Source organism: Pleurodeles waltl, chromosome 6, assembly GCF_031143425.1.
Source record: "Pleurodeles waltl isolate 20211129_DDA chromosome 6, aPleWal1.hap1.20221129, whole genome shotgun sequence".
Classification (NCBI taxonomy): domain Eukaryota; kingdom Metazoa; phylum Chordata; class Amphibia; order Caudata; family Salamandridae; genus Pleurodeles; species Pleurodeles waltl.
This window is the reverse complement of record NC_090445.1, coordinates 1,319,866,413-1,319,890,170: the sequence shown is the minus strand read 5'-3', so window position 1 is coordinate 1,319,890,170 and position 23,758 is coordinate 1,319,866,413. Positions and strand designations below refer to the sequence as shown.

Genomic DNA, 23,758 nt, shown 5'->3' with positions numbered 1-23,758 from the left:
TGGCACTATCTAATTTAGAGATGAGTACAACAGCAGTTGTTTATTATATAATAAACATTTCTATTACAGAATTATATTATACACTTACAAATAACATACCTTCCACCCATGCAATTCTTATAATCTTGGGGTCCTGGAATAGCCTAAATTGTCACACTTGTAAAAGTGTAATTTTTAGTAGTTGTATTGGTACTGTCACTGAAGTGCTGGCAAGGGTAATGGGTGGGGAAAAATGTAGTGGCCTCTTAGGGAAGGGCCTGGCACTTATGTTTTTTCTACAAAATAAACATAAGTTGCAGTAAATGTGTGCACTTAATAAAACTGATAACTTATAATTTGTGACTCATTTAGTACACTTACTAAAATTCAAAACCGGTTGTGGGGAAAGAATAATAATTTTGGTTTTATAAAGTTACATTCTTTTGCCATAGTGAAAACCAGTCAATTTTCGAAAAATGAAAAGTTATTTTAGTGGGAAAGGAGAATATTTATGGTATTTGAGGGTTCATTTATTGTATTTTCATAAAACGGTAAGCTGGTGTTCTGCCCGTCAGGAAGCAGATTTAAATTTAAGATATCAGTAATACATGTTGGATTTGGTTAATCTATTTATGATGTTGTGTTATCACTTCCTTGATGTAAATAGACCTAACATGATGCTTTGGTGGTTATTTCGTGTGTTGTCAAAGCGTTACACGATGTATCTGTATATAATTTTATCACATTATTATCACTATATATTACGCTGTCTGAGGCTTGATTATATAAGAACATCGTTAGCTAAGTAATAGATCTCCAGTATCTAAAACCTGAATGGTAGCTCTGCTGTCTGAGGCATCTGCCTATATGACATTAGAAATGTGATATTCTAAGATATGTGTGACTGCCAATCATGCTCCTTCGATGTATATTTTCAAATATACTATATAACTGACCAATTACTTGGAATGAGTATCATGGGTGATAGCGCGTCAGAACCTTGATAAGTAAACTTACAAGGGGCATGCCTAGGCCGATGAACCTTTTGACCATGTTCGGGGACTTCTCAGCACAAGATATCTTTTTGGAATTACAAATCAATATATCAATAACTCAATGAATATTCACAATACCTAATCAACAAGTTAGTCAATAACATTTAATAAGCATTAATAAAGTGAACACACCATGACCTTTCAGTCATGAATAACCACACCAATTTAGTTAAGAGTTAGGATATTTATTTCCCTATTAGTTACAATCTAATATCATTTCCGTTAATCTTGTTAGCAATCAATCTAATTAGTAACTCTTCTGATTTGTAATTGGAACGCAATTAATCAATACATAGCGAGTATTCATTCAGCATTAACACATCATTAATAAGAAACAGCTTAGCAAAGTCTCAGTAGATTCAACAAAGCAAGAATTCAGTCATTTGTCTATTTGCGTCAGATATTTGTGAACACCTTAACTTACCTCGAATTAGCATCAGCATGTTGGGCTTCATGCAAAACAATTTAGCAGACATAAATTTGGAAAACATCTAACTATGGCCTCTGTCAAAAGAGCAGTTGGTACCTAGAAAGAAAAGGCAAACAGACAATTACAATTATCATTAGATAGTTACCCCTCCAACGAATCAGCAATCAGCGTCAGTCTTCGTCCTCAGGACATCAGTTGATTCAGCATCAGCAAGGATAGGACAAGGCAAAATCTCAATGTGGCATAGCTAAAGAATAAGACTCTTCCCTCATATGGAGGAGAAGTAATTATCAGATAAGGAATGGGCTGAGCATGGTTTAAAGTATCCAGTTGCATAAACAGAAAAGTCTCAAAGAATAATGGCAAAGTAAGGATTGGAGTGGAATCTTCGAATAATGGCTAGTAACAGCAAGGAATGGCGAAGAATGGATGGTTTCTCCTCGGGTCATGCAGTTATATCAAAACTGTCGAACTAGCCCTTAATTCCCCATTGGATAATATTTGGTGCATCATTTTCTCTGTCCAATAATTCTCCACGCACCTTACAAAAATTTTCCACAAAACGCAGTTCTCATGTAGTTGATTGGCTCCTGTAATTGACGTCTGCATCAGTTGGAATGTCAGGTAAGAAAAGTTACACTTTACGCTCCAGTCTGTAGTCCCATTGTTTCCTCGTAGTCCAGGTAGCCTTGCACCTGTTACGAATTACACTGTTGCATTTAGCAAGAATGTCTCCTTGAGCAAGTCAGGTCCCATGAGAAAGAATTTACTACGGCTACACACACACACATCTCTAGTTTCTGGAAAAGTACAGCGTTGTGTCCTTCAGGAAGACAACAGATTGCACGTTAGAAAAACACAGTTTAATATAAGACCAGGCAGCTAGGCCCAGACCCTCGCTAACTAAGGCCTAGTGATTAATTTTTGCAAAACCCTAACACATGACTCTAATTATAATATGCTAATACAAATCCATACATTAGTACATTATTGATTCATCATTAATAAATTCCATTAGTCTTCGTATACATTGGTGGCCACTCCCCGTGGGCACATTTCAGCGGCGTGCATTATTTTCTACGTTAACACATTTTCTATGCAGCTTCATTACACAATACATTTCAAGCTTTTCATGTTAATATTAATTTTTGAAGGTCACACTCCAACAATCCCTCCTCTGATGACTCTTGCCATCACACAAACCTTTCCCCTCAAATTTTACATTCTAAAATTCCTTCATTTCAATTTCCTCCCTCAAGCGTTCCCCCTGTGATTTTGCCCTGATTAATTCTTTCCCTTTGTTTTTCCTCCCTCCTCTTATTATTTTTGGTCATTTTTAATTTTATTCTTTTACTAATTTTACATGACACCCATAATCCAAATAAGCAAGCTATAATAATCAATATTCCCTGTATTATTTTCTCCAATATCCCATGCCAAGTACTACTAAACCAATTTCCCAAATCCTTTCCCAACCTTTTCCCAAACACCCGGCTCTTTCAGCTCCTTCAAGTCTGTACTATCCCTAGTTAAGTCAGTGAGCATACTTCTAATCTCATTACTATTGACTGGTATGTAAGCACAGCAATGACGCTCATTAATCATCCTACAAACTCCGCCATTTTTCGCTAAAAGAATGTCTAAAGCAAGCTTGTTTTGAAGAGTCATAGCCCTCTACGCAGCAAGTTCAGTATCCATCAGGAGTATAGCCCCTGAAAAGTTTGCCAGCATGTTATTTCGAATCTTTATGGCCTTTAAGATAACTCCCACTGAAGGAATTATCGCCCCAAATATGTCTCCTACTACACCAGCAGCAGTCTCTCTCTTTTGTCTAGTGCGATGTGATTCAGACAATTTCGGAAACCTTTTCAAATCCTCAAGTTGATATATCTTTGGGAAAACTATCCCCAAATAACATGTCCATACCAACCCTTGGGAAGACGGTAATAAGCATTAAGTCCACATATATAATAGATCCCAGGGATCGCTGGATCCTGTCCATTTAACATGAACGTCTACTTACTCTGAAACAAAAACACATGCTTACATTCACTCGTTCCCACAAACACATTGTCATAATATGATTTCGGCCTAGAAATGCAAAGCTTACCTACGTGTAGTGCATCTAAAGCTAACTTCCCCTGTTCCCTAATTGCACTGTAACCCTCACTACTAGCAAAAGCTCGCTGCTGCAATCCTTTTTCCAATTTACCCTTCAATGCCCTTCTTCTGTCTTCCGTGTGATCTAAAAAGCTTTTCTCTACAGGTGTAAGCAAACATGTCAAATTATTGCGGTGTGCATAAAATAATCCCTTAACTAACTTTATGCTATAATACTTAGCTACACTACTCAAATCCTCTATGATAGGCACATAAGAAGACACAAGATCATGGTTGGAATAAAAATACTGAATCTCTAACTGGTTATAGAATCTTGTTAGTAACAGACTATAGCTTATCCCATATGTTAATGGCAGACTATGACAGGTAACCGCCTCTTGTACCGAAACAGGAATCTGTGTACACACATAATAATCTTTCACATCCATTGTATCAACATACTCACTCAGCAAGCAATAGAAAACATTATTTGATAATTCCCCTTTCGCGTTAGTTCCCTCATGCAGATTTTTTGTATCCTGTTCGAACCTCTCCCAAGCTGTTAGTGCAGTGGCGGTCTCAGGAATTGTAGCATTGTTAGTTCCACTCCTACCCACTAATGGCATACCCACAATCACAACTATGATGAATATCACACACACGACACCCAAACCAACAGCCAAATATTTACAGTGCCTAATCCTTCTATTATCCTAGTGTTAGCCATGATCTGGAAAGAATCAGAAAGTGAAGGATGATTAGTTCAAACAACAACCAACAGAGGATGGTTAAAGCTCTTTTTCTTTTCATTTTTTTTTTTCCAGCAAAGTTAAAGCGAGCGAAAGTCTTTCTTCAGCAATTATTTACAGCTTTCACTTTCACTCCCAGGATCCTTGCCAATTCATGTTAGCAGCTTGTCAAAATCGGGTTTCAAAAGTCAATTCAGGTTATCAGTGTCACATCCGGTAAGTTATCAGTCTCTTTTCTCAATTCTTCTTTAATTCAATTCTAGTGCCAACTCAGTCTCTTTGGCCAGACTCAGGTACCAAAGTACTAACCTGGGACTTCTCGATCAAAGCCGAAAGCCAAGAACTCTTGTTGCCATTCAGCTGACGTTGCATACGCCCATTCAGGACCCTCGTACCTTCTGTTGGCTACTCTCTTTCTTTTCAACTTGAGATCACCTTGCAGCTCTCCTTCACTTAGATCTTCTCTCCTTGTTGTATCAACCTCTTCCTCTATTGCATCTTCGATGACCACCTTTCCCTTCTTCACTTGCAATTCCGGCCACTTATCTCCTTTCAGTGTCTCTGGCCTTTGATCTTTCCTGTAGCGGCCCTACGCCCTCCTCTGACTCTCTGGTGTTTTCTCTTGATGGACCTGCAGTTTGCTCAGGAAGAGTCTGGACACTTTGACTCTCTTCCGCCTCAACTCTTTCGCCTTCTGGGTCTGGCAGGAGCTCTATCTCATTTCTGTTTTCATCTGCTTCTGGGAGAACCTCCCTCTGATCAGTTGAGATAGGCTCACCGTCACCCCTCTGGGTCTCTTCTCCTTCGTCTCTTACAGGAGTGACCAAGCCGTCCTCAATGGGCTCTCCTTCAGTCTCAGTTCTCCTTCGATCACTCTCCGGCCCTGAGACTTCCTTCTCTATTGTTGGTACTTTCAACAACTCAACTTCCTCATCAGTTGGACACGTCACCTTCTTCGTGTGACTGGCATGGATCCAACTTGGAATTCCCGCACACTTCACAGCAGTAGTAGTCGTTAGTATTACTTGAAATTGCCCCTTCCAGCTTGGCTCCAAACACGACTTCCTTACGTGTTTCTTGATGACAACCCAGTCACCAGCTTTCAGATTGTGTCCTGGATCATTTATCGGTGGCAGGGTGGTAACTTCCACCTGGTGGGAAATAGAGCGGACCACATCAGCCAGACCCTTACAGTAGTCCAACACCATATCATCCGTGATATTCACAAGAGCATTCACAGGCACTGCGGGTAGTCTCATAGCTCGGCCCATGAGAATTTCAGGAGGAGACAGTCCTGTTTTCTTGTTAGGTGTATTTCTCATTGACATTAACACCAAAGGCAATGCATCGGGCCATTTCAAATTTGTGGCTGCACACATTTTCGCCATTCTCGACTTCAGGGTACCATTCATCTGTTCCACTAGTCCTGATGCTTCAGGGCGGTAACTACAATGCAACTTCTGCTCAATGTTCAATGCTGCACATAATAGCTTAACCACCTTGTTGTTGAAGTGACTTCCCCTATCTGATTCTAAAGAGATCAGAAACCCGAAACGTGGTATCAACTCCCTAAGCAGCAGCTTCGCTACTTTGAGACTGTCATTCCTGCGTGTAGGGTATGCTTCAATCCAGTGACTAAAGATACACACAATCACCAACACATATCTCAAACCTCCACACACAGGCTTCTCAATGAAATCCAGTTGCATTCTGCTAAATGGACCTCCTGCTCTCCCACTGTGGGTCAAATTCACCACTGTCCCTTTCCCCGCATTCATCTGTTGACAGATGATACACCTGTGACAAATCACTTCTTCAGCTTGTCTGAACTTCGGGTTAAACCAGTCAACTTTGAACAACCTGATCATGGCATCTCTCCCAATATGTGCTTGACCATGGTAAAACCTTGCAAACTGTGACAGGAGACTGTTCGGCAAGACCATTTTCCCTTAATCTGAAACCCACAAGTCGTCTGGCCTTTGTATGCAGTGCATCCTAACCATAGAACGCTTGTCATCTTTGCTGGCACGTTCCTTCAACAATCTTAGTTCTTCCAACGTGTCAATCACCCTTAATGCGTAGCCTGTACATGTCTCATTTTCTGTTTCAGGTAACAATTCCCACTGATCCTTAAATGATATACAGTTCAATGGACAAAACCTTGCGACTTGATCCGCATATCCGTTTCCCATTGAAACAAAGTCTTGTGACTTCAAATGAGCACTGCATTTTACCACTGCAATTTCATGAGGAATCTGAATCGCGTACTACAACTCCTTAATTCTCTCACCATTTTTCACTGGAGAACCAGAAGAGGTCAAGAAACCCCTCTGTGACCATAGTTGGCCAAAATCTTGGCCATTCTGAATCTGTATCTGCTATCAGTATATATAGTAACCCTAGGCTGGGCAGAAGCATGGCAAGCTCTAGTAAGAGCAAGCAATTCAGCCACTTGAGCAGAATATACTCTCTCAAGCCAAGACGCTTCCAGGATACCAGATATTGTACATACAGCGTATCCGGCTCTCAGCACTCCTACTGAGTCTCTTAAAGATGAGCCATCTACAAAGATAATTTGGTAATTTTCTTCCAATTGGGTATCTTTAATATCAGGCCTTGGTTTGGTGTACATTTCTGTTACCTCAAGATAATCATGTTCTACATCTTCAACATCTTCAACCTCTGTGTTTTCATTTGGAAGCAAAGTTGCCGGTTTCAACACTGTACACCTTTTCAACGTTACATTTGGTGACCCCAATATAATTGTTTCATATTTCGTCAATCTTGCATTTGTCATGTGTTGCGTCTTTGTGTTGGTTAACAGGATTTCAACTGATTGAGGGACCATGACTGTTAGAGGATGTCCCATCACTATACCTCCACACTGTGTGAGGCTTTGACCAACTGCTGCTACCGCACTCAGACAACGCGGTAAGGCTGCTGCAACTGGGTCCAAAGTAGCTGAAAAATATGCTACTGGTCAGTTTACACCTCCATGGATCTGGGTCAGGACAGACAAAGAACATGCATCACGTTCATGACAAAACAGAACAAAAGTCTTCGTGTAATCAGGCATAGCTAAGTCTGGAGCCCTGCACATGCTCTCCCTTAACTCAGTAAACGCTTTCATTTCCTTCTCTGTCAGCACTATGACATCTGGCCCTTCCTTAACTGCCAGTCTCACCAAGGGCTTGAGATGACTGAGAAATTTGGGATCCACTGATGACAGTAACCCACCATTCCCAGAAACATCCTAACATCTCTTCGTGTCGTTGGGGAATGCGTCTGTAACAGTGCAGTTACTCTCTCCTGGATAACTTCTTCGACCCTTTCTCGATTTGATGACCCAAGTACTTCACCTCTTTCTGACAGTATTGCAATTTCTTTGGGGACACCGTGTGCCCGATTTTTCCCAAGTGGTTCAGTAAGGCAATCGAATCATACTTGCACTCATCCCTTGTTTTGGATGCGATCAACAGATCATCAATGTACTGCACTAGGGTCCATTGAAAAGGCAATTCCAATGACTCCAAATCTTTCTTCAGTATCTGATTGAATATGGAAGGTGATTCCGAAAACCCTTGAGGAATTCAACACCAATTGTAGACCTTGTCCAGGAATTTGAAACTGAAGAGAAATTGGCTGTCCTCATGAAGAGGCACAGAAAAGAAGCTTGGGAAAAATCAGTTACTGTGAACCACTCTGCATCACACAGAACCTGGAACATAATCACAGCTGGATTTGGCATCACTGTGCAGCATTTCACCACTATGTCATTAACCTTTCTCAAGTCTTGGACAATCCGAACCTTCCCACAAGGCTTTGTCAGACCCATTATTGGTGAGTTACATTGACTGCTCATCACCTCCTTCAAGACTCCCTGGTTCATAAAGTCTGCAACTAATTGCGCCACCTTTATAAGAACATCTTTTGCCATATGGTACTGCGGTACCTGGGGGAACACAGCATTTGGCTTTACATTGACTTTAACTGGTTCTACTCCTTTTACCAGTCCTACTTCTTTCCCTGTCAAGCCCCACACTTCCACTTGGACTGTCCCCTGCAAGTCTGCTGGAAGATCAGCCACTGTGAACATTGGGAAGAAGTTAATCAGAGGATACTCCTCGTCTGTGGTCTCCGTTTCAGGCTCTGAAACCTGCTCCTAATCTCCTTCATCATCACTGTTTGTCTGAATCTCAATCCCCTCATTTGAACTGGTGATCGAACACCTTGTCTTACACAGTAAGTCTCTTCCCAGTAGGGACACGGGACTCGAATTGCAAACCACAAACCTGTGCAATCCCTGAAAAGTGCCAAGCTCAACCTGCACCTGATCTGAGATTGGGTTAGTCAGGAGCAGGATTGCCGCTCCTTCTACCTTGACTGTACATCCGAAAGGGGCAGTTTTAGAACCTCTGCACTTCTGTCTGTAGAGCGTGTAGCTCCTGTGTCAACCAAGAATGAAACCTTGTGACCCGTTACTTTCCCTTGCACATAGGGCCCTTTCTGATCTACTTCTTGGGATGCTGCAAGCCTACACTCCTCACTATCTGAACTGTCATCCGACCATTCATTGTTTATTCCATTCTCACCATGCAATGGGAACTGTTGCACTGTGTTATTTTGACTCATTCTTTGACCTGTGACCTGTTGAGGAAGCATCGCCTGGTGCTGTTCCATTGGCGCTAAGGGCACTTGCATTTGCTGTCTAGGTACCATGGGAACCTGCTGTTGCATTTGTTCCAACTGCACCGGTTGTATACGTGTCATCTGCACCTGCTGCATGGGCTGGAGACCCTGCATCTGAATCATGTTATTCTGAAAATTCGGATTAGGACCTCTCAGGTCCCTTCGCATTTTGAAATGCACTGCCATCATTGCTTTGTTGAACAACACCCTTTTGCACCATCATCGAGCACTCCCGCTTCCAATGTCCAACGACCCCGCAGGCATGACAAGTTAACATCTTCTTCATCCCCTGTACATCATTTTGAACAACTACCGTGTTCAAATCCGGACTTCTATTCACAAAACCTCTGAGACCTCTGCCTCTCACTTGCGCCTGAAACATCTTGTTTCCTTGCGGCTTTTGCACCATCTGTTGTAGACAACCTCCCTGCATCCCTGACTGTGCTGCCTTAATTTGCATCACCATCGCTTTCTCCTTCAACTTTCTCCGCTTCAACTCAATTTCGTCACTACAGTACTTTGCATACTGCAACACCTCATCAATCGGCTTTGCTTGCCAACAGATCAAGTGATTCTTAATCATCTGACTAATCTCAGGTCTCAATCCTTCAACAAATCTAAACACAAGGTGATTCATGTCCTTCGCCTCAATAACCTCTGTACCACTGTAGTGCTTGAACGCCTTCAACAACCTCTCATAATAGGCATGTATTGACTCAGTGGCTTCCTGAGACATCGGATCAATCTTTTGCCAGTCAATATTCTGCGGCGAAACTCTCTGTTTCAAGAACTCGGTCACCTTATAGTAGTACTTCATCACCTCAGGAGACTGTGCTCTTGTGACTCTATCCCTTGCTAGTTCCGCAGCCGGCCAATCCACACTTCTCTTGCACTCAAGCCACAAATCAGCTGGAACTATTAGCTCAAAGAGAGTATTCAGGTCTTCCCAGAGACATTTCGCAAGCTTCACAAACCTGTCCGTCTGCTGATACCACTCTATTGGTTTCTCCCTCAGCCTGGGAAAGTAATTTGTAAATGACAGGATGTCACCTCTAGTCCACGGCACGTGGACAAGAACCCCTCCAGCTGTTTCTCTCATTGGTAACATATTTACTGCACCCGTATCCTGTGAGGCTTTAACTGGCTGCTCTGTGCAGTCATTCTTCCTCTTATCTCTCTTCGCCCATCTGCCTTCCCATCTCTCTAAGGCTCCCCAAACTTGTGCACGCTGCAGTATCTCTTTAAGGTGTGCCTTCATCCCAGTAGATCTCATGTGTTCAAAATCCTTAGGCTCAAAGTCTAACCTGTAACTCCTCTTCAGATGTTTAGTACTTTCTAAGTCTATTCCATTTTTGTCTGCCAAATTTGCCAACCTCTGGTGCACCCTGCTCACTTCTTTGGTTATTTTTGGACACAAGTACCTCAATTCTGCCTTTGTGTATGATTCTAACCTGTTCACTCCCATGCTCCCTTCAACGAGTTCATTTGTTTCCATGCCCAACCTCACAAAATTCAGGTACTCTTCCCCTTCTGACCTTCCTGCCGCTGCAGGAGTAGTCTGTGGCGAATTTAACTTGTCTAACCAATCGTTCAGCTGTTGCGCAGTTAAATCTTGTAAGGAGATATTCCCAGCCTGCACTATCAGTGTTTGCGGTATATTCGTACTCGAGATCTGCAGAGTCAGCAGTCCCAATCCTGATTGTCTCATGGCATCTGGAGGAGCCTAACAAAGACCTAGACCTTTCTAATGTCAGTTCCACTGGAGTCATCCCTTGGGAGCTCCCTACAAACCCTTCTCTTGTCATCTCTTGGGTCATTATTCCCTGATCACATACACTAGGCTTCGCCTGTGCATACAATGGTACTGGTGGACCAACTGTAAAGGGCAAAGATATGGCGTCTGGCGTCTGCCTGTTTCCCATAACCTGTGGAGCATTAACTCCCATATTCTGGTTCATTACTGGTGCAACGGCTGACTGTGGTCCTGTGACCGAAGTGTAATTCGGAATCATTTGTTGCTGTACCTGGGGCAGTAAAGGTGTAGTTGGATCGGTCTGAATCAGCTTTGGTCTCACATTTGCCGGATCTGATGGCACCATCAGATTTGTGGTAGTCTTCAATATTGGGACATCAGGGTAAAGACTCTGAACCTGTGGTGGCTGTAGCTGAGGTTGCATCTCTGGAGCAGTGGACACACTAATACTACTTTGCCCCGAAACTGGTGTGGAGACAGGACTAACCTGTATTGGATTCGCTGTCACCTTGTTCTGAGTCAAACTTGCAGGACATGTACTAGTACTCGGTCTATTGTCATCTATTGCATATGGCAGCGGTCAGTCATTTAGTAACTGATTAAGGAACTCATCATCGTCTGAGTCATCCATCTCTGACCAGGGCTTCTTGGCCTCTTTGTCTTTTGAGGAACTCTTGTCAGTCTTACAAGTTGCTTTTCCCCCTTTGTTTTCACTTTCTTGAGCTATTGCTGGAAACATCCTAATTCTGTCTATTGTTTCTCTCCTCTAAACTCTCTGTGCACTATCCCACCTAGCCTCCGCTAGTGCTTTTTCCGCTTTCCTCATTCTCCTCTCAAATTTCTGTTGCTGTTGTCGTATTGCCATCAGTTCCCAAATTGCTAGCGCCTCAAACTGTGCTGGCCTTGGAGGTGGCTTTAATTCATTTAGCACCCTCAGCAAATTCTCCAAAACCCTTATATTGAATGTTCCATGCTCCGGAAACGCCAAACACCCTTCCTTCTCTGTCGCTTTGGACCATTGCTTTAGCCAAAGGCATGGCGCGACTCCCCTCTCCTCCATTGAGGCATAAGCCGGTGTATCCTCTGGCGGAGTAACCTCCCCTACACTGGCAGTAATGTATGTATCTCCCCTCAAAGCGCTCTTTAAAGCCTTGAAAATTTTCATTTTTGCGTCTTTTATTTTGATCACAATCGAATCAGGAAGTGACTTTAATTCCCAGAACACTTTTCGCCTACCTTCTCAACCAGTTGCCTCTCATGGATGGCTGCCAATCTGTGCGCGACCATTCTCACTAACCGACCTATCCCAGAGCGGCTCCAATGATGTCACACTCAGACACTGTGGCTGACAAAGTCTTGCGGCTTGTCTTCCCCACTCTCTCGATTCACACAAAACTAATGTAATATTGCGAGCACCAACAAAACTCAAATTTGCCGGTTTACTACAGGAAAGGGTAACACAATCGCTTCAGAACTTTACAGAGAATTTGCTTAGCCTTGGTCGCTACTCTCTCCTTCTCAGATCCCGCACTCGCAAGCAAAATTTGACCCGCAAATTTTACTCTTGACTTGTCAATGGGTTGTTCTAGTGCACTTTAGAACTCTCCAAATCTCCATCGAAGTTTTCATTCATTCACTTTGACTCATACTCGACTCGTCGATTTCACCATCGACCTATTAAACCGCACAAATTACAACATAAACCAAGTGTCTCATACACTTTTCAATTATACTCAGGAGTCTTAGACCACGCAGGGTCCGTACATCACCAAGAACCACGTGGACAATTTTTGAGCACAAAGCGCCACACTCACATGAAGTTCGCCGACTTCCTCACTCCCATACTGTGGAGTACGCACACTCCTACTAAAACGTCATCATTTGGCCTAAATCCTCACAATTCACCTGCGATATGCATAAACTGTGCAAGCGCAAACCCTATTTCATTCACACTATCACTAGAATGCCGAGAACATACTCAAATTCCCTTCAGCAAGCTCCGAGATCCTGGGAAAGTCGTTTGGGGCTTAGGGGTACATCATCTCTCCAATTTGCTCATCGAAAAAGAATAATTTTCCCAAAACCCAATTTTCTGATACACCTTGCTTACTTCCAAACTACACACACACAGTGGTCCCTCGTCCTCGGGCCCCAAAGGGCCAAACCATCCTCTGCTACCAAAAACTGATAGCGCGTCAGAACCTTGATAAGTTAACTTACAAGGGGACATGCCGAGGCCGATGAACCTTTTGACCACGTTCGGGGACTTCCCAGCACAAAATATTTCTGGCATCACAAATCATTTTATCAATAACTCAATGAATATTCGCAATACCTAATCAACAAGTTAGTCAATAACATTTAATAAGGATCAATAAAGTGAACACAGCATGAGCTTTCAGTCATGAATAACCACACTAATTTAGTTAGAGAATTAGGATAATTATTTTCCTATTAGTTATAATCTAATATAATTTCTGTTCATCTAGTTAGCAATCAATCTAATTAGTAACTCTTCCGATTTGTAATTGGAACGCAATTAATCAATACATAGCGAGTATTCATTCAGCATTAACACTTCAGTAATAATAAGAAACAGCGTAGCAAAGTCTCAGTTGTGCAAGATTCAACAAAGCAAGAATTCTGTCATTTATCTATTTGCGTCAGATATTTGTGAACACCTTAACTAACCTCGAACTAGAATCAGCATGTTGGGCTTCATGCAAAACAATTTAGCAGACACAAATTTGGAAAACATCTAACTATGGCCTCTGTCAAAAGAGCAGTTGGTACCTAGAAAGAAAAGGCAAACAGACAATTACATTTATCATCAGATAGTTACCCCTCCAACGAATCAGCAATCAGCATCAGTCTTCGTCATCAGGACATCAGTCGATTCAGCATCAGCAAGGATAGGACAAGGCAAAATCTCAATGCGGCATAGCTAAAGAATAAGACTATTCCCTCATATGGAGGAGAACTAAGTATCAGATAAGGAATGGGCTGAGGATCGTTTAAAGTATCCAGATGGATAAACAGCAAAGTCTCAAAGAATAATGGCAAAGTAAGGCGTGGAGTGGAATGTCCGAATAATGGCTAATAATGGCAAGGAATGGCGAAGAATGGATGGTTTCTCCTCAGGTCATGCGGTTATATCAAAACTGTCAAACTAGCCCTTAATTCCCCATTGGATAATATTTGGTGCATCATTATCTCTGTCCAATAATTCTCTACGCACCTTATGTCTCCTTGAGCAAGTCGGGTCCCATGAGAAAGAATTTACTATGGCTACACACACACATCTCTAGTTTCTGAAAAACCACAGTGTCGTGTCCTTCAAGGAGACAGCACATTGCACGTTAGAAAAACACAGTTTAATATGAGACCAGGCAGCTAGGCCCAGACCCTCGCTAACTAAGGCCTAGTGGTTAATTTTTGCAAAACCCTAATACATGACTCTAATTATAATATGCTCATTAATAAGTTCCATTAGTCTTCGTATACACTGGTGGCCACTCCCCATGGGCACATTTCAGACATGTGCATTATTTTCTGCGTTAAAACATTTTCTATGCAGCTTCATTACACAATACATAGAAAGCTTTTCATGTTAATATTAAATTTGAAGGTCACACTCCAACATGGGATATAAAAAGGTGCAAGGTATAAGTGAAGGAGGGTGTTATATTCATTATGAAAAATGAGAGGAGTCCATGGCTACTTGCAGATCATCGTTAACTGAATTGCCTATGAAATCTTTTTAACCACGTTATGATGGAAATGTTACTGCAAAACTAAAATTTGGCATACCTTTTTTATCATTTCTTGCAGTTGGGAGACCCTCTACCCTACCTGCCAGCACCTAGTGAGCTTAGGTGTGCTTTATTGGTAGATAAAAATATTGAAAAGTTTCGAGTGGTTACTTCAGAACTATTTGTAATATGTTTGGATATTTGCAATTTGTGTTGAAAAGTGCACCACTCGATTGCAATTCTTCAAACAATCCTCAAGGTTGGGAAGTGAACCTTTGTACCTTTGTGGGGACATGCTCATTTCACTTGCTTGTTGTTTTGGCGCACATCAGGGCAGGCATTTACCACCCATCATTTGCATTTGTTCTAGTATTTTGACAAGCTATTTTCTTTAAAAACGACGCGTCAGCATGGCAGCAGCTATTAGAATGTTTGTAAAACAAATTTGTGACATACTGATATAATGCAGTTTCTGGTTATCCTCTTTAATCAAATATAAGAATATTGAACTGCCTGTTACAGTGTAGGTCACCCATCCTAAAATTACCCTTCAATTTGCATTAAAAAAAGCCATCAGTCGATAAGCAACATAAGGTCAAAAGAGTTGGTTTTATTTTTTTAATAGAATCTACACAATAATCACGAATACGGTTAACAGCAAGATGTTTGCATGGAAACTAGATCTTAAGAGTGGTGTTTGAATGAGCCATGATTTCAGGTTTCCCTCCAGCAGATTCTGACATCTCATGTTGTTAATGGAGAGACCCTGCTAGGCAACTCACTTCTTGCCTCCGATATAGTGTCCTGGCCTTTGCTGGTCTTGGCAGGGATCAGGTATGCATGGATTGCAGGGATCCACTAAAAAAAAGATAAGTAGAGAAGCTGATTGATAATATTGAAATTTGGACACAGTTATGGAAAATCTCAACAGCTGTAATATTTCTGATCTTCATAAACCAGCCAGGATGAGACATGATACTCATTGTTTGATGTTGAGCATACAACGTTTGACAAATCCTCTCTAGTGTAGGCATCAGGAGATATATTGTTTGAAGCTTAATGTTATTTTGGTTTTGATCATGGACAAAGCTACCTCTGCATGGACTGACAGTGGCCATTAGAAATAATTTACTTGTAGGTGAGACCATGTGTCCATATGAAAGCATACACTGATGGGTTTTTTGCTACAAAACAATTTTTCTGTCACAATTTTATTTCTGGTGGCTATCCACCTGAAATGGAAGGTAAAACTAAGCTGGGCTGGCTGTGTTATGCATCTGAGCCTTGATCAGTCATTTATGCTCCTCCCTAGAGGCAGTTTGTGCAGACCTGTGAGGTGCAGTTGGGTAGACTGTTGCATCTCCAGGTAAATGAGCTCTACCCAATCACGAGCACATCAGTGCACTAATATTAACAGGGCAGGAATATGTTGTGTGCTTCACTGCTCACAGTTGTGAAGGCACGAACAGAGGCTAGCAAAATGCAGCAGACCCCCGTAACTTTCTCTTTCTTAGCATGTTATCACCGTAACCCTTAATAGAAATCTGGGATGTCACAAAGGTGCCACATTGTTAACGAAAAGGTGGTCTGATCTTGTAGCAACCCATCATGCTTGCTTGACAAGGGTGCTGCGTGCTCTACTGCAAGCAAGTATAACCCCCCTCTGAGTCTTACGGGAGTAGTAAAATACAGACATAATCAATGTTCAATGGACCTCCTACTGCAACATTGATAACTATGCCCCTGCTGCACAAGACCGCCCCCAAATGCCAGAAGCGTGAGCGTGCAGAGTGGAAGATGTATGAAATGCACATCTTCCACTTTGGCAGTGCTTACCTGCCACCATGGAGGTCCGCTATCATTCTATGTTTTGTGTCAGCAGGAAAAGCTGCAAAGCAGTTGTGCATTCTCTCATGAGTTAGAAGCAGGGATGACCGTCACTTGGATACCCCTCTCCTATTGGTTTCCATGTTGCCTTTACAAAGGCAGCTAGATTGCACCACGGTGTCATGGTGAATGTGAATGTCGTTAGCACATTCTGTCCCATGGTTGGATAAAATTGGGACACAGAGAGCTGAAAACATGGTCCAGAGGTCACACAAGATATCCATGCAGAGAATGTGAATTTAGAAAATCCTCTCCTCAGTACACTAAAGCAAACCTTCCTCCCAGCCGTGAACCTTCCCTTACCTGGAGCGCACTTCTGTGAGTTGTCCTGGCACTGCTGCACGGGTGCACATGCTGAAATGAGAGAAACAGGGGCACAGTAAGTACAGGATTTCCAGTGTTCTCTGAAAATCAAGCCTGTGTTCTAAAGAGTCCTAAACACGCAGTCTCCTATTAAGAAGAAAGGAACCAGTAAAGTCATCTCCCCACCTTGCTACTGACACAGTCGCTCAACTGTATGACACAGGCCCTTCCATTTACACATCCGCGCATCAAAGTACGTGAAGACGATTAAACTCTATAACTGAGGAGACACACACATAGATAACAATAGACACTATCACGTAGGTTAACCCACACACAAACACACATATATATTAGGCACAAGTGAAACTTCCATTAGGCCAGAGTACTCTCACTAAATTTTGCAAATTCTACTTTCTGCTTGATATTCAAAATTACACCACTATGTCACATTGCATATTTACATCACTATTTATTGCAGGACCATAGGATCAATATTAGAGTGAAAAGACAATCCTAATTGCCGGTTTTGCACTTCATATAAATTTGTATAATTTTGTGGAATTTCACATAATTAGCAAAAACAAATTATGCAAATGGAAAACTCTTGTGTGAATGATCGGTAGATAAGATTACCTCTTACTATCTATCAGCAAGGATTTTCTGCTCAAGTCCTGGCCTTTTCGTGAACAACACAATGTACTCTAGTAAGTGTAATACTGACTGTTTATAAAAGGAATGTCCAAGACTTGAGCATCCTACTATTAGGACATAAAGTAGGGCCAGATGTAGCAACAAACCAAATTGCGAGTTGCAATTTGCGAGTCCATCCGACTCGCAAATTGCAACTCGCAATTTGGTATGCAGTACGGTGTCTCAGACACCGACTGCGACTCGCTATGGGGTCGCAATGACCCACCTCATGAATATTCATGAGGTGGGTCGCAAATTGCGGCCGTATAGCGAGTATAGGCACTCGCAAACATGGAGGCCTGCTGTCGTCAGCAGACCTCCATGTTCGTGACTGCTTTTAAATAAAGCAGTTTTTTTTTTTGTTTAAGTGTAGCCCGTTTTCCTTACAGGAAAATGAGCTGCACTTAAAAAATACCGAAACCTTTACTTTCGGTATTTTTTCAGGGCAGGGAGTGGTCCCGTGGACCACTCCCTGCCCTGAAAAAATATTTGTGGGTCCAGTCACAAACTGGAATGGGTCCCGTGGGGACCCCTTCCAATTTGCGAGTGGGTTACCATCCACTTGAAGTGGATGGTAACTGCGATGCCATTTGCGACCGCGTACGCGGTCGCAAATGGTATTGCATCCCACTGCGAGTCGCAAATAGGAAGGGAACACCCCTTCCTATTTGCGAGTCGGAAATGCATTTTGCGAGTCGGTTCCGACTCGCAAAATGCATTTCTGCATAGGAAACTGCGTTTTGCGACTCGCAAACGGCAAATTTTGCCATTTGCGAGTCGCAAACAGTTTCCTACATCTGGCCCGTAATCTGGTTGTCATAGATTTTGAGGCAAGTGTTTAAATCAATATACACTACAACTTTGTTTTGATAGACCAAGAGCTACTGTTAATTCAAAAACACTTTGATTAGTAAGGAATCTGCTGTATTAAAAGCTTTTGGAAAGGTATTACTAACACCATTTTGATCACCTACTCACACAAACCTATAGAGAAGATCTTAGTAATATTGTTTCAACACTGTGTGTGAACTAAATATGAACATATCAGGGACATAGTTACCTTGGTATGTTGCAGTATTCTGTACATTGTATTGTAAGGCATGCTGACAAATAACCTGGCTCCTACTGATTTTGTGTTAGTGCTTTGCGGAAACCACCACTATACATAGGCGCTTTTATGCTACGAGAATGCAGTAATATCAGGTCTAACTTAGCACACTGGGCTGTTATGTGTGGGGGGGCTAAACAGAAATGTCTATACGTAACAATCATGAAAGGGGGAAGTGAATCCTCATCTGTGAATTGCTAAGAACAGTGTTCCCTAAACTGTGAGGAGTGACCCACTGGTGAGACATGAGCTGAATTTTGGTGAGTCGCGAAAGTCTAAGCATTAATTGAATAAAGAAGCCTTTAATTCTGTATTTATCTTGTCAAGTTTTCTGTGCCTCAAAGACAGAGGTTAAATGTCAAGCTATGTCTTCTGGAAAATTGCTGCTTATTTTGTTAATGGGTTTGGTGTTTACAAACTCCTCTTACTTTGCAGTCAGAGAGAGAAAAGTAAAGGGAATTATGTGACAATCCTGCTGGGGTACAGTGAGCGTGAAATGAAAGGCTGTGGGATATTAGGCATTTGTAACACACAATTAATAAAATACCTGAACATATCCAGCAGTTTGGAAAGCAGAAATGAAGCACTTGTTTGAAATTCTGAAGTGTCACGGAAACAAAGACTTTAGTAGGATCAAAACAAATAAAAAAAAATACATGGCTATGCACAAACTATAAGTATTCACTGAAGCCAGATTTTCACACATTATTTAATATTTGTGTGCAACCTACTTTTATCAGTAAAACTGTACGTCTGTGCAAATTTAGTGGCCATTTCAAATGAAAATATGTTGTCTGTAAATTACATTTCACTACCAAAAAAAGCTTTAGTTAGATTAGAAAATCGGCCCTTCAGGTCCAATAACTTTAGGAGAGTTTCAAACATTTCTCTTTCTAAAATTGGTTATCGTTCTCAAAAGTTTGGAAAGCATAGGCTTAGGAAATGGCAATAGTTGATTACATTTCTGTAGTTAGTCCTCTAATATGGCATCCTAGTCATCTCAGTCTAGATACAAATCTACATAACCTACCTGTAAAATCCTTACAGAATGCAGAATTGTAAATCTTGTAGTAACAAAAAGTGTTTAAGGCAATAGTTGCATTAGGGCCAGCCAATGATAATTACTCGTGTCACATCCCATTCCATTATTTTTTTGCTCACTGTGCCTTTCCAAAGAAGGTCCCATAGATACATTAGTCTTGACCCTGCTCTGAAATGGAAAGCCAGACCTGAATTATCAGTGCATGTCCCATCTCAGCAGAAATACTTGCAAAGTCAGAAATCTCTTGGGTATGTAAAGTTGCAAAATTGTCTATTGGGTGGTCAGCTTAAATATCTATTATGGGCTTCTCCTTGGAAGGATTTCCATAGCATACACAGCACGTTGAATTGTATTTTTTGTTCCAGTGGGCGGTAAGTTAGGAGTAAATGGATTATGTTTTGTCCTATTAAGACAGAGAGTATTGCCTCTTAGTTCTGTATTCCGTGGAGTGGAGTTTCCAAACCTTTCAAGTTTTATTTTATTTAAAAAATTTAATTTTTAATTTTCAATTTTTTTCTTTTCTTTTTAATGTTATCTCCTGGCATCACCATTCCTCAGTGTGCGATAGTAAGTGTGGTGAAGCAAATTGGTGTTGCACTAGTCCAATTACAAGAAAGATTATTGGTAGGCCAAGGAATTGGTTAGCTCATCTTCTTAGCATTAGGGTTTCACTTTAGCTATTGATGATAGCAACACCATCTCAAAACAAGCATTTGCAATGCAATGGTTCTCGCATTTGCTACAGTTAGAGCTATTGGCGCTGTAAATTCCTAACTGGATTTTTCTTGCCACATAAATTGAAAATGAAAAGTAAAACATTAGTTGACCTAAGCGAGCTGATTCAAATCACCATGGCCACCATGAGCATGAGAGTGAAGGAGAGACACAATAGGAAAAAGAACTTAGCTCACAGTCAAACATATCGGCAATTGTGATACTATCCATATAACAGGGTCAGTATGCAAAGAGGTAACAAAACCTCCCCAAGAAGGGACAAACATTAAGCATTTACTAATGATAACAAAGGATTTTTGAAAGGAAAGACAATGAACAAGTGAAAGTGATGAACGTGAGGTGGGAGTGGTTAAAAGCACACAATACTAACAAAAGGTCAAAGCACTTGCGCACTCGACCTAAAAAACCACCAACCAGAATTTAACAATCATAACTTGAAATAAAGTTTTCAGTAATTTCCATTTTTTGCCAGTCGATTGATCATGACTCAGATTTGCATTGAAGTTGTGCAATGAAGACCAGCAAATAAAGTCGTTGAGCCGCTTTGCCTGAAAGGGAGAGAGCAGAACATCACCATGGGCCAGATGTAGGAAGAAAGCAAATTGCGACTTGCAATTTGCGAGTCCGTGCGACTCGCAAATTGCAAGTCGCAATTTGCTATGCAGAAAGGTGTCTCAGACACCTTCTGCAACTCGCAATGGGGTCGCAAAAACCCACCTCATAAATATTTATGAGGTGGGTCGCAGTTTGCGACCCCATTGCGAGTATGGGCACTCACGGGGATGGTGGCCTGCTGGAGACAGCAGACCACCATGTCCGTGACTGCTTTTTAATAAAGCAGTTTTTTTTTTTTCTATCTGCAGCCCGTTTTCCTTAAAGGAAAACGAGCTGCACTTAGAAAAAAAAACGAAACCTTTTGTTTCGGTATTTTTCAGAGCAGGCAGTGGTCCATAGGACCACTACCTGCTCTGAAAAATTGTTTTTGTGATCATTCACAAAGGGGAAGGGGTCCCATGGGGACCCCTTCCCGTTTGCGAATGGGTTACCATCCACTCCAAGTGGATGGTAACAGCGATTTCATTTGCGACCGCTTTCGCGGGCGCAAATGAAATTGCATAGCATTGCGAGTCGCAAATAGGAAGGGAACACCCCTTCCTATTTGCGAGTCGGAAATGCATTTTGCGAGTCGGATCCGACTCGCAAAATGCATTTCTGCATAGCAGAGAGGCTTTTGCGCCTCGCAAACGGCGTTTTTTGCCGTTTGCGAGGCGCAAACCCTTTGCTACATCTGGCGCCTGATCTACTGAGCATGGTTGTGCTGCGATCTCCCTGTACTACTGCACTTTTTTGTTTAATGTGCCAACATAGACACCTTTCCAATACAAAAACAATGCTTTGAGGCACTTCCCACATTGTATATGTGGATTGTAATGCAAACATGAAAAGAGGAAAAAAGAGGAGAAATGGAAATATGCCACCTCGTTAGGGCTGCCTTGAAGAGGCACAGGATTGTGGCACAAATCCCCGTCCGCAATTCTTTCTAGCTAGGTATTTGTATCAAAACGTATGGGGGTTGCATGCTAGCACCCATTCACCGCTGATAGAACACACCCTTGGTGTAAAGCAATACAAGGCAGCACAGGTTACAATTCAACACAAATCATGATTTGAACTGAATTGCAAATCTCACCACAACATTTGCGACGGGTTTGCATTAAAAAAGTAATGCAAACCCAGCATAAAGTGTTTGTAAATCCGGGCCAAGGTATGGAGATGTGCTCCAACCGCTATGTTGTTGACTTTGGATCTCTGAGACTTGTACTGTACTCCTTTCTTTAGCACTTGACAAAAAATTGCGCAGGCCTAACTAAATCATGTAATCCCCCAGCCGCAAATATGTGGCAATATAGTTCATTTCTAATTCAAAAATGTGAAATCCACTTCGTCTATTCAAACTTGAGTAGTCCTCTAAACCCCTAAATGAACGCTGCTTTGTTGCTCCCCAACTTGTCTCTCTAACAATACCTTTATGGAATGAACCCCTTGCAAGTGCTTTTATGAAAAGCATTGTTCCCAAACTAAGACAGAAACATTAAAAGCTGCACATTTTCCTTACAGTGATAAGTCAAAATAGGAGAAGAATGTTTAAGAACACGCCATCACTTACGGTCCTGGCAGGGGTTTGTCTGTTGGCAGGGATCATTGCACTGCGTCTTCTGGTGGTGGTGTCCTCCGCCCTTGGCAGACATGGTTCTCTCGGGCACGGTGTGGCACTGCCTGCTTGAGGAAGAAACGCAGGAAGACGGGCTGTCTGATCTGTAGCGGGGCAGTCCAAAGGTGCTGATTTTATACTCTGCTTCGTGGCTAGTCATAACAAAGGCTTACCTTATTATTCTTGCAGTTTCTATGAATCTGCACATTATAATTAAAGGATAGTTGATTTATTTTGCAATTTGTGTTTCTTTCACCCTGACATTAGAGTGGGTCGTACCCAATAAAATCACCCACACCCGTGAAGTTTGGTTGCCTATAAAAACACTGACTCAGGTTTCATGGTGACTCTTTTACATGGCATCATTTCATTCACACCTAAGGATTCCTTTTGTTGCATTATCCGGTTATGCAGTCCAGTCCTGCTTGGAACAACTATCAGCTTCTGTGTTTAAGCACCTGCTGAGATAATGTGTACACAAGAGGGCAGAGTGCCACTTAGGAATGCTTTTAGACTTCCTGAAAGGTAGTCAGAACAGTGAGCATGTGGCAGGTTAGTTATGCCTGGTTAATGGGGCTAGTTCGGAGTTTAAGGCCCAACACGCGTATGGTTTGTGTGTCTGAGTCTTCTATAAAACCAATGTAGTTGGCTGCCACCAACTATCTCCTTCATGTGTCTGTAAGTGTGTAAACTACTTTTTACAGAGCTCTTAAGAGAAAAAATAACTGAGTTTTATGTATTCGGATAGCTGTAGCTGGGGTTACCTATTTCATAAAAGTCTTTAAAGCTCCACTGAAAACAGTAGATTGGTCTAGCAACTGTGAGAAGTCTTAAAGGAGAAATAATAAAAACATGGCCACAAATGTCTCTATTTAAAATTAATTGGATAGTCATAGTCACATGCAATGTACCTTTCTTCTCAAAAATTTTGCTAGATTGCACTGCCTCCACACATGTATGTACATACTTTATACACTGTATGCTGTGTGTCCATGAGGTTATCCGAGCACTGGAATGGAAAACTAAAAGTCATACGAAATTAAGTCATGACACTAACTTCTACGCAGGGATGCAGCTTAATCACTGAGATTCGGGTTGGGGGGCCATTGGGAGAGGATTTTGAATCTCAAATTCCCCAACTAAAAAGTGCTGGGCCCCGTGGTGAAAGGATAAGATGACCAATGTTTGGGTTGGACTGAATTTGCATTAAATGGGCCTCTGTGTGCACAGTCTGTGGTCTGTGAGTGAAAACACTGGGTTGGAATACTACA

General features: G+C 41.8%; 1 protein-coding gene across 1 annotated transcript; it reads right to left on the bottom strand.

Annotated features, from left to right (window-relative positions):
- Positions 1-15,097: 15,097 nt before the first annotated feature.
- LOC138300815 (cornifin-A-like) lies at positions 15,098-22,662 on the bottom strand. Its single transcript, XM_069240622.1, has 3 exons — positions 22,443-22,662; positions 16,698-16,748; positions 15,098-15,365 (listed from the first exon to the last, which is right to left on the bottom strand). Exons 1-3 carry the CDS (start codon positions 22,645-22,647, stop codon positions 15,286-15,288), a joined length of 336 nt encoding a protein of 111 aa, XP_069096723.1. The 5' UTR covers positions 22,648-22,662; the 3' UTR covers positions 15,098-15,285.
- Positions 22,663-23,758: the final 1,096 nt, after the last annotated feature.

Bases quoted from the DNA above. Each gene is read 5' to 3' on its own strand.
- LOC138300815 (XM_069240622.1), bottom strand. From the start codon at position 22,647: ATGACTAGCCACGAAGCAGAGTATAAAATCAGCACCTTTGGACTGCCC. The intron at 16,749-22,442 runs GTAAGTGATGGC...CTCTCATTTCAG, and splicing joins GACAAACCCCTGCCAGGACC to CATGTGCACCCGTGCAGCAG. The intron at 15,366-16,697 runs GTAAGGGAAGGT...TCTTTTTTTTAG, and splicing joins CTCACAGAAGTGCGCTCCAG to TGGATCCCTGCAATCCATGC.